Source organism: Nicotiana sylvestris, chromosome 3 (assembly GCF_000393655.2).
Source record: "Nicotiana sylvestris chromosome 3, ASM39365v2, whole genome shotgun sequence".
NCBI lineage: Eukaryota > Viridiplantae > Streptophyta > Magnoliopsida > Solanales > Solanaceae > Nicotiana > Nicotiana sylvestris.
The window spans coordinates 187,910,650-187,926,659 of NC_091059.1; the positions used below are offsets into that span (position 1 = coordinate 187,910,650).

At 33.4% G+C, this 16,010-nt stretch overlaps 1 protein-coding gene across 2 annotated transcripts; it reads right to left on the reverse strand.

Moving 5' to 3' along the window:
* Window positions 1–3,850: 3,850 nt before the first annotated feature.
* On the reverse strand, window positions 3,851–9,584 carry LOC104215963 (uncharacterized). 2 transcript variants are annotated; one of them, XM_009765905.2, is made up of 9 exons: window positions 9,445–9,584; window positions 9,077–9,172; window positions 8,632–8,947; window positions 7,678–7,875; window positions 7,325–7,597; window positions 6,802–6,904; window positions 6,432–6,550; window positions 5,372–5,548; window positions 3,851–4,938 (listed from the first exon to the last, which is right to left on the reverse strand). In XM_009765905.2, exons 3-9 carry the CDS (start codon window positions 8,932–8,934, stop codon window positions 4,147–4,149), a joined length of 1,965 nt encoding a protein of 654 aa, XP_009764207.1. In that variant the 5' UTR covers window positions 8,935–8,947; window positions 9,077–9,172; window positions 9,445–9,584; the 3' UTR covers window positions 3,851–4,146. The 2 variants fall into 2 exon arrangements, with proteins under 2 accessions (XP_009764207.1, XP_009764206.1); XM_009765904.2 differs by lacking the exon at window positions 9,077–9,172 and having other exon boundaries at window positions 9,445–9,576.
* Between the last annotated feature and the right edge of the window lie 6,426 nt (window positions 9,585–16,010).

Sequence of the window (16,010 nt, forward strand, 5' to 3'; positions counted from 1 at the left end):
AGAAAGGGAAAAAAAAAAGGAAAAAAAAATTGTCCAGTGCATTAAGCTCTCGCTATGCGCAGGTCCGGGGAAGAACCGTCACAAGGGTCTATTTTACATAGTTTTACCCTGCATTTCCATGACTTGAATCCGTAACCTCTTGGTCACATAACAACAATTTTACCAGTTACGCTAATACTCTCCTTCTAAACTCACCTTAGAAGTTATAATAGTAATATTTTGTGGTTGAGTTAAGTTTAAAATCAGACTCATCTCAATCTTTGATTTACTTAATATTGAATTTCATATTATATTGTCTATGCTTTAGATGTACAACTCTTAGCGTGCTAGGAGAAGGGAGGTTTATCGTGCCATATTGATCATGAAGGAGAATGTTTAGATAATGCACTTTTATCTCCACATTTAAGTGTACCATTTCCATATATTTAATTACTTTGTACGGTCCACTTTAATTAATTTTTTGGTATTTTCCTTATAGTCCACAATATTTGATTTTTTCAAATACCAAGAAGGAATTAACTTCTTTTTTCCAAAATTGTTCTCAAAATAAAGAGTCTAGGAGTATTTGTTATATTTTTAACAAATAAATTAAGATTAATATGATCATTTTTATTATTAATCAATACTAAAAGGTGAATTTCTTAATATGTGTGAAAACAATAAAAAAAATCAATTAAAATGAAGGAGTAAATTAACACTATAGTTTGATTCTTTTTTCAAAACACAATTAAATACAAAGGGAGATGGGCGCAGCCTTTCATGATTGTCGTGACTCATGAATGACCTCATGCAATCATAAAGAAACTATTTTTGTGGTTTATTGAGGCATAACACAAGGCATATGCGCTCTTTACCTATAATTACATGGCTAACTTAACTATAATTAATTAGTAACATACTAATCAAAATTGTTCATGTCATTTTCATTAGTCATTTCTTTAGTTTCATCTCGAAATTGCAAAGATTAGAGCAACGGCCCACATACACACATGTCCATTCTTTTGCTGACCAATTCTGCATCATTTCATTGGTCAATATTTCTCCTTCCACATGTTTATGGAAATGGGAAAGCGCCCTATCATTTTCATTTATATCGTACTACACGTCTACAATGTCAGTTAATCAAATAATTCACGAAATCAAGTTAGAATGATAACAATGTCCAACTATTGGTTAAAGCAATAACATAAAATTAAGAATTAAACTAATTGTGAAGGGAAAAAACTTTCATCCACAAGGAAAGACATTTTCCCTATTTTGGTTTGGGGGGGAGGGAAATCGAAAATTTAAAACTCGGCAAAATAGCCCCGCAACTTTGGGAGGAAGGGTGCCTCCTCATAATAGGAGTCGCACTGACCAGGCCCGGGCGATTGTTTACTAAAAATACAGGTCTTCGCAAAATTGTAAGATCATAAATGGGGGTTGACGCATGCCCGGTGCCGAAGGTCAAGGAAGTTGGTGACGGCCGGCAAAGGAAGTTGGTGACCTGATTATTTTTTGGAAACCAAAAAACAGAAATGACTCATTTTTGAAAAATATTTTCCGTCTATAACACACGCTGTGAATCAGTTTAAAAAAAAACAAGAAACAATTAGTTACAAACAGTCCAAATATAGAGGATTTGGGAGATGCGAGGTATATATATAGCTAGCCTTGAGTGGTGTTAGTTTTTTGACCAATCAAAAGAAGCATTGCACGCAATAACAATGAAAATAATATTTTTCTAAAAGAAAGAAAGTTTCGTAAATAAGAGATAAGATGTAAATCGTGATTGATGAAGCAATAGGGTTCATATGTTACAATTATAAATGTTGCTTAATGGAATATTCGCATTAATAATTGTTAAAGACGAATGTATATATGTTGCTCTTAAGTCATCATCAGTTGATCACAATTACTAATAAATAATGCCAAGTGGTGGAGTTGCTGAAGATTAAATAAAGCTTAGCTCTCTACCTTGCAACTTCTTTGGAGGCTAAGTATATTTCTATTTTTGCTCAAAGTCCACTTTAATATTAGTATCTCTTTCATTTTCATTCATTAGCAAAGATACTGATACAACTGATATTTTATTCCTTTAGTATTAATAGAACTCCCACCAGAAATCCGAGTTTGAAACCTGGGTAGTTCCCTTATTTAAAAAAGATTAGTTTCAGAGTACGCGCGTTGTGTGTGTATCCCATATCAACAAATATAATTTTGTAAAAATTATATAGATATTATTCACAAAAGTGTCTAAATTATTAAATAAAAATTACAAAAACTGAAGGAAAAAAAAAAGATGAATGTTAATCTTTAGACTTTCGTTAGGGATGGATTTAGGTTTTCACGCCATCTTTTCTATATAGATTCGATCATTATCATGATAAAGGGATTATACATGCTAATAAACATTGTTACTTCTTTTAGCTCAATGGTGATGGGTAATATCAATAACCACGTATTGATACTATGAGAAATTATGAAACTCTATGACAACATTTTTGAAAAACATGTTATTAATATTTTCTTAAAAAATAATAGCTTGAAATAGTTAATATTTCTAATATTATCAACCTTAAATCTTTAAAACTTTAGTAAGCTGAAAATAATCGTGAGCCCCTAATTATGATTTTTGTACAATTTGCTTTAAGTTTTCGTCTTTTGATATCTTAAAGTGGAACACTTCAAATGTCACATGGAATATTATTATTCCGGATGAAATAACAATTCCTAAAATTATGAATTCTCGTGAGAATGGACTTACTCGACTTATATAAGTAATCTTACCGGGATGACATTTCGAAAGATTAGGAACTCCTATATAGTTCAAATAAGTAAAAAATTTATTAGTCAGAACTTTAGTAATTTCAATGTCCTAACTATTAAAAAATATTAATTAAACAATAATTTTGTCCAATGTGAATTTATTTTTAAATGATAAGAAAGCCGATCAACTTCGCTTTAAAGTTTCGAGCTTTTATAATAGTCTAGATTGATTGAAGAAGACAAAAAAAAAAATTAAAAAAGTGAAACATTTTTTTCATATATATTTAGTAGTTTTCAATTTAATCTCACGCTATTTATCACATAATTAGAATAAATTAATGTAATTTATTACAAATACGAAATGAAGCAAATTCTTCTTCGAAAATTACTTGTTGATATTAAAAAAATTATTTTGTTGACCATGAATACAATTTGAGCACCATTGGGATGTCACTTTCAATTGCCATGTATAACCTACTTCAGACGAGCATCTATAAATTCGTACTAATGTTTCAAATTGACTTTTCTTAAATATTTATTTAAGGTAAATTTTTAATTGATTTTAAAGTCCTAAATTTTAGGTACCTAGTTGAAATAAAGAAAGATGTAATAACCAAATTTCAATGACTTTCTAGGTCCTAAACATTAGGAAAAGAATTAAATGACTATTTTATCTAGTGTGAACTTTATTTTTAAAGAGTAAAAAAAGCGAACGATATTTCGCTAAGGGCTTCGTGCTTTTAATATAAATAAATATAGTATAAATATTAATAGATATAGACAACATCAATAATAATAATAATAAATAACCACGAGAATATGAAGTCATAAATTATAACCTGTTTGGCCAAGCTTCTCCAATCTTAGAAGTGCTTTTTTTTCAAAATTGACCTGTTTGGCTTGGCTTTTGGAAGAAAAAAAGTGTTTTTCCCATCAAAAGTACTTTTGAGAAATAACACCTCTCAAAATAAGCTAATTTTTGTAGCTTGGCCAAACGGGCTATAAACATATTAGTTGGATTCACGGTGAAACTGCAGCTTCCACATGATCTCTAAGAATGAACTTGTAACGCAATGTGCAAAAGAAAGCATAAAAGGCCAAATTAAATAGTTACAGTTTCATTTCATTGACAAAAGAATACGACGTCTTCAGGATATATACAGCAATCTAAACACCTTCAAGTCTGTGTCAAGGTTTAGGCACAATTAGCTAAGAGTATACCATCAGTAAGCATCCCCTGAGGAGGAGGCTGCAGCCATTGATCACTAACTCTACAATCGTGAAAAGTATCAACGTATCAAAATTTTCGCTACGACACAGGGCCTAATCTCGAGCTCTCTTTTCGATACCATTCAAGAACCAACATTTCACTTGACATTGCACCTGACAACTTAATGGTCAGGTTTCATTTAATCTGACGCGAGCATCATCATTCTCGTGGTCCCTAATTAGTTTCTCTATCTGCTTTCTATAAGCAGGCATGAGATGATCACTGATCATAGTTTGTGACAACCTTATTTTACTGTACAGTGATCTAGGAGTGAGAAATATTCCAACCTTTGTATCCTTGGGTTGGTTATGATCCTCACACAACATGTCGCTGTCACTTACATGATCGACCTCTTCAGAGAGGAGAGTCACTATATGCATTATCTTTCCAGGAGGAAAGAATCTGTGCACCTCTTTTGTGTTTGGAATGCTTTCACTTGAGCTCTGACCTGACTCTGCGATCGCTGCTTCTTCTTCCCTAATCTCCTTGGCAACATCAGTTTCACCTTCAGACTGATCATAGAGCTCATGCTCTAGTTGTTGCCACATCTCAACTTCCGTCATTCGGTCTTCAGGTCGGTCATCGGCCACATGTTCACTATCATCAAGATCGGGATCCAGGCCATTATGGATATTGATCCCATCTGCAATAGACTGATCAATGTCTGAGTTCCATGTAATTCCCACGGTTGAAGATACAGGAAGCTCCATCACAGACGTACTTCTGGTCTCCTCGGATTCCAGAAGGAATGTTTCAGAATTTTGGCTGGAAGAAGTTTCACCAAAGTTTTGCTGTTCATCAGAATTAACCTGAACACTCGTAGGTCGACGTCTGGGACCAATGCACGACCATGACGACAACTGCATGGCAGGCCGCGACAATGCTGCCTGGGCCATACTTTGCGCTCTCTTCATGACAACCTACAGATCACTGCCGATGTCAATATCCACTGATACACTTCGAGGACTGATAAATGTGGTCAGACTCCAGCGGAGAACAAGAAACAAAATAAACAGAGCCAGAAGCTCTATAAGTGCTATCTCCTTAAGTGAGCTAAAGTATTAAGCATATTCTCTTGATTATTTTTATCAACTCAAAAAAATATTCTCTAGAATGCCAACACCTTAAACATTTTTCACAAATAACCTATAAAACAGAATGCTAAACACAACTGTGCAGTCAAGTTATATGTCATGTCTTCGGTGTGCATATAACAGGTTGATATGCACCAAAGGCGACACGCTGGTCGGCCAAATGGTCAGACAAGTTCACACATTAGCAAACTGTATTACAGCTTTGTTACTACCAGAGTGCAAGGGAGAACTGAAATAACAGAGTAAACTATGATTGTACCTGCGTTCCACTGGAAACAGGCCGTAGTATTGCACCAGCACCAGCAACCTTAGCTCTCGCGGTGGCAATTGATGGAAGACGAGATCCCAGGGCTGATGCAGAACGATAAACAGTACTAAGAATCCTAGTGTGCTCAATCTGATTTCTTAGATCGTTCAACCAAGCAGATGCTGTCACCTGCAACAAGAAAAAAAACATTCCCCTCTTGAGAGGATATACTTCAAAACTAAAGAGGTATTAGAGGCAGAGGTGCAATTTTGTACAACGAACAAGCTTCCAGAAGCTATTAAAAAAACTATGCATATAGTAGCAACACGATGTACCATAAACAGAACCCTTTTCTCTGAACCATCAGGTGGATCTGTAAACTCGACAATCAAGATCACCATGCCAAACTAGACCAATAGATACCAAAGCTTAATGAATTCAGTTTACTTCTAAGGTAAAAAATGAAACAGACTCTTTTTTTGGCCAAAAACTGAATCCTGGAAAAGTTAGAAAGGCAACAGCAGACACTAATCTAAATGGACATTGCACCTAAAAGCAAAAATAAGATGTCAATCAATCAATTGGTTAACAATGCATCAACCAGGAACTAGTTGAGGTCGGCTAGAAAGAATAGGAGGATTAGCAGATACAACCAACATCATTTGGCTTGAGGAAGTAGTATCAAGGGGATATTAGCTAACTCTCGTGTCAATATGATTTACGCATGGGGAAGAAGTCCTTGTCAAGGCTTATGGTGGAAGGTTCTCCAGCAGCATAGCTCAGATCAATGTATCCCAATGGAGGAAGAATAACTGGAAGGGAGCGGGGAAAAGGAACCATGACTAGTATCAAAATTTATATTCACCAAAACATTAAAACAAAAAGCTTGAAGTGCGAGATAAGTTCAACATCAGGACAAAACGTACTGGCACCGAAGAAACAGGTTGTGTCCAGTATTAAAACAAAACATGCTAGTCTATCTACCCAAAGAAGAAAAAAACTCCAACAGAATGCACCAATTGCCACATAAAAACAGTCACAGAAAATCTGTGATGTAGACCTAGAAGTTGACCTCAGTACGCAAGTCGTCCACTGAAGCAGCTGAAAATGTAGGCACCAAATCCGCTCCATTTATTACTGAGGTAATAAATTCACACCCTGATTCAGCTAATTCCCATGTCATACAGGCAGCTGCAAAAGATGTTTCGCCAAATGAGCAAAATCTAGCAATATGTACGATTGAAGACAAGTGAACAAAATGGTAGAATGTGGATATATAAGTACATGCATACACAAGTAGACAGATGACCAGGTCAAATTAGAAAATTTCAATAATAGACGTAGCATAGAGTAGACACCCTTTTCATATCAGTTCCAAAAAAAAATTCTTAGCATAAATGATGTCAAATGACAAAAAATATTAACAAAGTTATATATGAAACCTGGTGCAAATGCTACACAGGTAGCTGCTGACAGTTCCTTCTGCTCACGAAGTATATAAGTTAAAAGAGCTGCAGTTCCTCCACCCAAGGAATGTCCCACGATCTGTGCGCCAAAAGAAGATAAACTTTATAAGGGAATTAGCCTAAAGAAACCATAAGGAATTTGCAAGAAAACTCCTAATACAACAGTACGCACACACACTAATTGGAAAGGAATAGTAGACCTACCCTCCATGTAACTCACACCCCAAATAAAATCAACAGAGAGGCAGATTCATACCAAGAGAAAGAGAAGGATTGAAAAACAATGTCAAACAGAATAAAGACAAACTACGGGGGAATCAAGAAAATAAAGAACTAGTATTGATAAAAATAAAACAGATCGTGAAACAGATCCAACCTATATGATCAATATTTTCAAAAACAAATACAAAAAACAGACATCTCTAACCCCAAAATAAAAAAGAGAAAAGGGGAGTAAAGGTCCTAAAACTGAGGAAAGATCAGACTCAATATCAAGGACCTTAAGTTTGTATTCGGGATAAATACTAAGCGCTTTAAGAAGACAAGGCGTTGCAAGTTTTGCAATCCATCGAGCAGCTGCAACCATTCCACAATGCGCATAGCCTAACACCAAATTGCTAACTCCTCCCTCGTGTACCATAGTGTGATGGAAAGGCACAACTGCACCGGTAACAGCTGTCAAAGTATCTTTAATACTATGAGTTCCACGGATTACAAGGAAGAAAGATTTTGATCGATGGCCAGCAAGTATTGTAAAAGCTGGCTTCAGAATCTGCATAATAGAATTTGTCATTTAGAAGAAAGGACATAAATATTTTAAGCCAGAGCCTGAGAATTATGGAGGAGACTTACTCCAGCTTTGGGTTCTTGAAGTAGTACACTTTCTTGAGAATAGCCTGTCTCCTCCAAGAATAATGGGAAAGGCTTTTTGGAGAAATGCCAACAAACTGTCAACAAGTGTAAGAGGAATTTAAGCTCTGCAGCAATATCAGAACCTTTTAACTGGGTACTGTCTTCGCCACAGAATATGCTACTAATATGTATGTTTCCCTGCAAACATAAACCTACTTAGTGAACAAGCTCGGTAAGATAGTGATAAGTCAACTCAAGGTGGTTACTAACATGGCATAAATGAACGACACCTTCCTTAAGCAACTAGTTGCTTTGGTATATAAATCTATGGAAAAATCACAGAAGTATCATGCTTCAGTAACAGACTAGGAAGGAGCTTTCCCCGAGCATTTTTTCCTTGGGAACACGTATTTAGTTATACAATGGCCACAGTCCACCAAACTTCCACAACTGTTTTTTAAACATAAAGTGTGCTGGAGGGACCTAAACTAGTCATTTGAATAAAAAGCAATAGATAAATAAAGAATACTTAAAACATTAATACATAATGAAAAGAAAAATGAAACGATAAAACAGGACAGAGCACTACGTTCAGTCTCAGAAAAGCAACAAAAACAATACAAAATCACTTGGCTGGACATTTTGATAAATGCATGTCTGTGTAGAAAGAAAGAAATATGAATATAAAACTCCTCACATCACAGATACCAAAAACAGGAAGAAACATGTTTAAAAAAATTGTTCTATACTGGACAAGTTGACAAACTGCTATCTGGTCTAGCATCTTCTTCCCTCTACTCCATTCCATGGTGCAATTATTTGCATTTCATATTATATCTCCCTTTTCCAGCATGATGACAACAGAGGTTAAACATATGACAGTACACTGCATAACATTCCACATCAACCAGATACCTTTACTGGGAAACAAGTATACAATCGATTCATGATTACCTGTTGCTTCAAAAGAAAACTGATGCCAAAAGCCAAGTCACCAATAGGCCACTTGCCCAGGGTCTCCGAGTAAGTAAACCTAAGAGTCTCAGATAATGTCGCGATTGTCTCTAACCACGTAGCAGGGGCCTGTATAAGTCTATTGGAAACCCTATTAGTCCCTAGTTGAGCATGATCTTGGCCGCTGCTGCCACATTCTTCGTCATCATCATCAGTTGTTGGAGCAGATTGCAATTTCTTATTTAACGTATAGTATAATAGAGCAGCAGCACCTGCTGCAGTGGCGATAGTCGCCGTTGCCATCAGTTTCTTAACCCTATTTTCAGTAGCAAATACAGATAAAAATTCATCAGAATTCAAAACGATCTCTCCACAATTCAATTTTTTTTAAAAACCCATCTTATCCTAATAACAGAACGGCAATGCAGTAATACTTCATATTTACCAGAATGCAAGTCTTAAATTACGTGTTTATTCAGCAAACAAGAGAATTAAGGGAACATTCCTTGAGCAAAACCCCTTGGTGGGCAGACGTAGAACCCTAGATATTAAGAAACAAGCAAAAAATATTATTTTTTCTGTCATCAGCAAGCTAAACATTGTCTACCAATAAAACCTTCATTTTTCATATCCTAAACCCTAACCATCTTCAAAAGCAAATAAGTAATGGAAATTAACCTGAACATAATCAGCAACTAGAAGAGAAAAAAAGAAACTAGCATCCAAATATATTAAGAGACAATAAACCAATTACAGTAATTTAAGAATCAAATCAAAAGCAGGAAAAGAAGACGTGAAATATGACTAACGAACCTGGGGAGATCGATTGTAGCAAAAAAATTGAATTTTGAATGATTACTTAATTTCTAAGGAACGCAAAAACTTGGAGTTGAAAAAGTAAAGTATCGGAATTTTAAGAAAAGAAATTTTCAATGCTTAAATGGGAAGTGGACTATATATCTCTTTCAAACTAGAACGAACTATCTATGGGATTTGGATTTTAATTGCGTGTAAACTGGGGACTTTCTTTTCTCCGAAATATAAATATAAATAAACTGTACTTTCTGCGAAATTGTTTTGCTTAATTTCTGGACACGTGGCATTTAAGAATCAAATTACGCCCCAACAGGCTAAATAAACCGACTCCACTGTGGAGTTAGTATTGGTAATTGGTAATTTGCCTAAAACGAGAAGACAATTTTCGTTAATTAAAAAATAAAAACTCGTTAACTTGAACAGAGTGACATCTCTGTCTTTTTGTTTAAAAAAAAAATGTTTTGACCGGCGACGAAAAAAATAAGGGGCATTTGCATTTCTACATAGTTTTGGGGATCGCGAACTTATGATCACTTTACACAAAAAATTATAAGTCTATTCACTTTTCGGATAACTTTAGATATACGAGCCTGAAGTGCATAGGTCGAATGAGGAAGAAGAAGAGGTGAACGATTGGTCTGAAGTTGTCAAAATTAAGGTATAGATTAAATAATTTAAAAAATATGGGTATAAATTAAATGGGTGCGACCAAATAGGGCGCCAGTATAATTTTCACAAAAATAATCTTTGTTTAGTTAACAAACAAAAAGTATGCAACTTTGTTATTACTATTATGCCTGTATTTGTAAATAATGATTCTGAAAATTAAAACGTTAGCTTATAAACGTAAATATAAATAAAACAGAAATTAATTCGAGCCCACTGAATTCACAATGTTTCCTTAAGGAATTTAATCCCCTCCCAGTACCCAAAGTTATGGATTATTTCCTCCGAGAATAGAACGAATTACACACTGGTGTAGCGGTACTTCAAACCCCAAGATAGAACGAATTACACACTAACTAGCTTGTTACACACTGGCTTCAGCTTCGGCTTCGGCTTCGGATTCGGATTCAGTCAAATGATCGATTGATTGATTAATTTTTTGGATCACCTTCTCTCCTCCTAGCTAGTGATTCTCCCATATACAAAATAGTCTGTCCTATACAAAAATACACTAAATAGATTGTCACCATACAAAAAACATACTAAATAGACTGTCACTAAATAAAATAAGCCGTCACTATACAAAATAGACTGTCACTATATAAATTATATACAAAATAGAAGCGCTTGTATATGGAGATGAAAAGGAAAAACCTAGATATCACTGAATATCCATTATGCATAACGTTGAAATATATACAAAATATACTAAATAGATTGTCACTATACAATTTATATACAATAGACTGTCACTATACAAAATAGACCGCCACTATACCAAATAAACTGTCACTATACAAAAAATATACAAAACAGGCTGTCACTATAAAATTTATATACAATAGACTGTCACAATACAAAAAATATACTAAATAAACTATCACTATACAAAAATATACAAAATCGACTGGCAGTATACAATTTATGGATAGTGACATTTCGGACTATTAGATGTAATATGTTTGGGCCGGAGGGACTTTTCGGGTCCATGAAAAAAAAACATGGGTGATAAAAATTTTGAGAAAAAATGACACTGTATAGCCGCTAGAAAAAATAATAGCCGAAAAAATGTATAAAGTTTGTATATTTTTTGAATATATATATATATATATATATATTCTGTATGTTATATACAAAAATTATACAAATTTTATAGACTTTTTCGGCTATCAAATATAAATAGTTTCTGACGTAAGCTAAAAGTAATAATATCCCAAATTTTGAGGGGCTATAGAGAGTCGTTTTCTCAAAAATATGTTTTCCACGCACTAGTTTTACACAAATCTTAATAAATTTCACTATACTTTAAACATTTTTATTACGTATAAATTCAGAGTTTAGAAATCATTAAAACGCATTTGGATAAAATTTCCCTTTGTAAAATGGAAGCTTGAAATATGGCGAACACGCCTCCAATCCACTGGGCCTAACTTCTTCTCAGACGGCATCAAGCCCAACCAAGTGGACCATCAATGGGCCTAAATGGGCTGGAGAGACAGACCCAAATATCTCTTTTTAGGTCACTAATTAGATTTCATCCCTATTTGAAAATTATGCAAATATAGCCCTTGAAAAATTACTCCTTCCGTACAACCGATTCAATTTTTGCTCATATAATTTTTAAGTTACTCACAAAATATTAGAATAAATCTAACGTTTGTAATAATTTATAAAATTTTAGACTGCAATCTTATGTTTTATAGTCTGTTTGACCAAGCTTCTCCAATCGTAGAAGTATTGTTTTTCAAAGTTTAAGTGTTTGGTCAAGCTTTTTAAAGAAAAGAAGTGCTTTTGAGGAGAAGCAGAAGCAGAAGCAGATTTGGAGAAACAGAAAAAAATACTCTCTTCGAAAACATTTTTTGAAAAGCACTTTTGAGAAAAATATATTTCGAAACAGTTTTTAAAAGCTTGGTCAAACACTAATTGCTGCTCAGAAGTGTTTTTCAAATTAATTAGTCAAACACAAAAATGGTTTTCACTACAAAATACTTTTGAGAAAAATAATTTTGAAAAAAAAAATATTTCTCAAAATAAATTAATTTTTGCAGTTACGCCAAGCAAGCTTAAAAGTATAAGATTTCATATCTTGGAAAAGGCTATCTTATCCGAAGAAACTCAGAATTCTGCAAGTCTTTCGTGGTCCAGTGACCGGAAAGTCAAACGCAATTACTACTACGAGAACCAGCTGGCTGGACTTGAGCCTCATGTCTCATACAAATACAATATTGTCGAATTAACTTAAAGTCGAAAAGTATTAAAGTATATATATATATATATATATATATATATAATATAATATAATTTTTTTAAATGACTAAAAATATATATTTCTCTTATGTATTCCGTTTCAGGCCGGGTTGGTATACTTGGCGTCAAATGGTTGTTTGTTTTCTTATCTAACAAGTTGTCCTTCCGTTGAAAATTTGTTGTGGAAAGAAAGAAGAGTAGCTCAAACAAAATTCGTGGGTAATTATGAATTTCTGATCCTGATCTTTGTACTTTAAGAAAATAAATGTTTTTATGTCACAGCTTTGAAAGATTACAATATCTAAGAATATTCTGCATAAATCTATGGCAAAATACATTACCATCCCTTAAACTTGACACGAATTATTAGGTACAGCCTTAAACTATTTGTGGTCTTAATGACCCCCTCAACTTGGCCTTTTGAGAGCTATTACCCATGGACGCTGATGTAGCAAAGAGTGTGTGTGCACTCGCCTGCCACGTGGATTTTTTTGTATATGTGACATTTTTTTTGAAAAATAAAATATATTTTTACCTTTCTAAGTATGTTACTTTTTTAGATAATTTTTTCGAATACAATTTATAATAAAACTTGGATAGAACTACATTATTTAGGCTAAATTTTTTTATTTGGCTAAAAATAATAAAGTTTTACTTCATCATTTTTTGAATTTGACTTGATAATAAAGATTTATACAATTGAAATAAATAGTCAAGGCATCTAAAAAATTATAAAAATACATAATTTAAAATTAATTATTTTGGCTATAATTTTTTATATAGCTCTAAATTATGGAGCTCTAAAACTATATATTTTTTTTTACATATTTTACTTGAAAATAAAAATACACATTTGAAAAAATAGTCATTGCATTAAAAGAAGAAATAAAAAGAATGTACAATTGCAAGAAATAACTTACTCTATGAATACACTATTTTCAGGTAAAAGAATATAGCCCAAAAATAATTTCAAACTATGTATTATAACATTTTAGATGCCTTGACTATTTATTTCAATTGTATAAATCTTTATTTTCAGGTCAAATAAAAAAAATTAACTAAAACTTTATTATTTTTAGCAAAAAAAAAATAGCATAAATAATGTAGTTCTATCCAAATTTTATTATAAATTGTATTCGGAAAAAAAATATCTAAATAATTAACATACTTAAAAAGGTAAAAATATATTTTATTTTTAAAAAAATGCCACATATGGTAAATAATCCACGTGGGAAGCGATTGCACCTGCACTCTTTGCCACATCAACGTCCAAGGGGGTACTGGCTCTCAAAAGGCCAAGTTGAGGGGGTAATTAAGACCACAAATAGTTTAAGGTTGTAACTAATAATCCGTATCAAATTTAGGGCGGTGGTAAGGTATTTTGCCTAAATCTATCAAAAAAACAACGTATAATAAAAAAAATTATATACAACAACAACACAGTATAATCCCACTAGTGGGGTCTGGGGAGGGTAGTATGTACGCAGACCTTACCCCTACCCTAGGGTAGAGAGGCTGTTTCCAAATAGACCCTCGACATCGTTCCCTCCAAGAACTCCCCACCTTGCTCTTGGGGTAACTCGAACTCACAACCTCTTGGTTGGAAGTGGAGGTTGTTTACCATTAGAGCAACCTCTATTTTCCTAATAATAATAAAAAATTATATACGTGATACTTATTTGTTTAAATAATATTTTAGTCCCATTAACTTTAAACTTATTTTTAAGAGTTTTTTTAATCCTATCTAAATTTTATATATCAGTAAAATATAGAAAGAAGGGGAGCCTTTGGCGTAACTCGTAAAGTTACTGCCATGTGACCAGGAGGTCACAGGTTCAAGTCGTGAAAACAAGCTCTTACAGAAATACAGGGTAATACTGCATAAAATAGACCCTTGTGGTCCGGCCATTCCCGGTACCCAGCGCTTAGCGAAAGCTTAATGCATCAGTCTGCCTTTTTAATAAAATATCGAAATATCTTAATGCTCTATCTGTTTCAATTTAGATGACACACTTTCCTTATTAATCCATTCCAAAAAGAATGACACATTCTTACAATTGGAAATGATTCAACTTTTAAGCTATTCATTTTCCTATTTTATCTTTAATGATAAGCTTTTATAACCATAATGTAATGATCCCAAAAAGTTTGTACCCTTACACTTTTAAGACCACAAATTTCAAAAGTCTATTTTTTTCTTAAACTTTGAGCCGAGTCAAATCAACTCATTTAAATTGAAACGAAGGGAGTACTTAATAATTAATACTCTCTCCGTTCCAATTTATGAGAACCTCTTTGTCTGAGCACGAAATTTAAGAAAAAAATGAAGACTTTTGAAATTTGTGGTCCTAAACAAAACAAAAAGGGGACAAGAATATTTGTGTGGTTATAAAAGTTTCTTATTAAGTATAGAGTTGTAAGTTTAAGTTAAATTGTTATCAAATTTAGAAAAATAATAATTCTTTTTGGAAATAAGTTAAATTGGAAGAGAGAGAGAGTATTACTATTGTTATCCACGATGTTTGGTCCTCTTTCCCATCATAAATTATGCTTAGGGAGTACTATATAATGGGGACAAATAGATACTGCTGGTTCCCCCAATAATGTTTTTAAATTAATACATTAACCACGCTTATGTCACATGATTTCAACAACTACCACTCCCATTAATCAAACGAAATAATACCTATTGGGTCCCTACCTCACCTCCTTTTCTCTTAATTCCACATTTCACACATTTCTTGCTTTCCGTCTACTGACTTTTACTTGTGTTGATTTGAGCCTGTCCATTAATAGTCACATTTGTTCTTTTCGGTTTGAGAGTTACTCATCTGGAGTAAGACATTCTCGGATATCTGGCACCATATAATTTCGCCGTCGATTCTCGACGAAACTTTTCATCCAACGGTGTATACTTTCTTTTTGGATGAATAGCCAACGTTAGTTAGTCCCACCAACTTGTCCCACTCAATCCTATTTAGTCATAGGCAAGTCCCACTAGGCACTACCTTTCACAATCAATCCTACTGTCTGGTCACCACTAATATTTTTCACTTGCATTTGTTACAATTTATACGGTGGTCGTAATTCAGTAGCGCAGAGGGTTTAAAAAAGAAAAAAAGTTAAAAAATTAAAAGAATTTGTGGCTAGTGTAAATTGAACTAGTGACTTTACAAAGGTTTTGAATTTCCTTGACTATCATAATATGCTTTTGGATTGTGTTAAGGATATTCAAAAAATAACATATAGATATAAAATATAGATTTTGCCCTATAAACAGTATAATTTTTCGACAAAAGGAATTTTCGCTGTCCTAAATCCCCCCTAGGTGGTATATATGAAGCTTATAATGAAATAAACACTTTTGGTTCAAGGGAATTAGGTAAATTATTTCTACATAAATTTTGGAAATAAATTCATCTCGCGTATGGTTGAAAGTATTAGCTAAAATTCATGTTATTTTTAGCTGTTGAGAATTACTTTTCTTGAGCCAATGGTATATCAACTCTTTATCTCCACAAGTAAGAAAAGTTTACGTATACATTACTTTTCCCAATCCCCACACCGAGAATATACTAGATATATTATTATTATCTTATTTAAAAGGTGGAAATAAGTTATTTAAGTTTTATTCCTGCTTACAATTTTAG

Excerpts from the sequence above, each read along its gene's own strand:
- LOC104215963 (XM_009765905.2), bottom strand. The coding sequence starts at position 8,934 with ATGGCAACGGCGACTATCGCCACTGCAGCAGGTGCTGCTGCTCTATTA. Across the intron at positions 5,549-6,431 it reads TGGACGACTTGCGTACTGAG|GTGACAGCATCTGCTTGGTT; the intron begins GTCAACTTCTAG and ends TTCTTGTTGCAG. Across the intron at positions 4,939-5,371 it reads CTGTTTCCAGTGGAACGCAG|GTTGTCATGAAGAGAGCGCA; the intron begins GTACAATCATAG and ends AGTGATCTGTAG.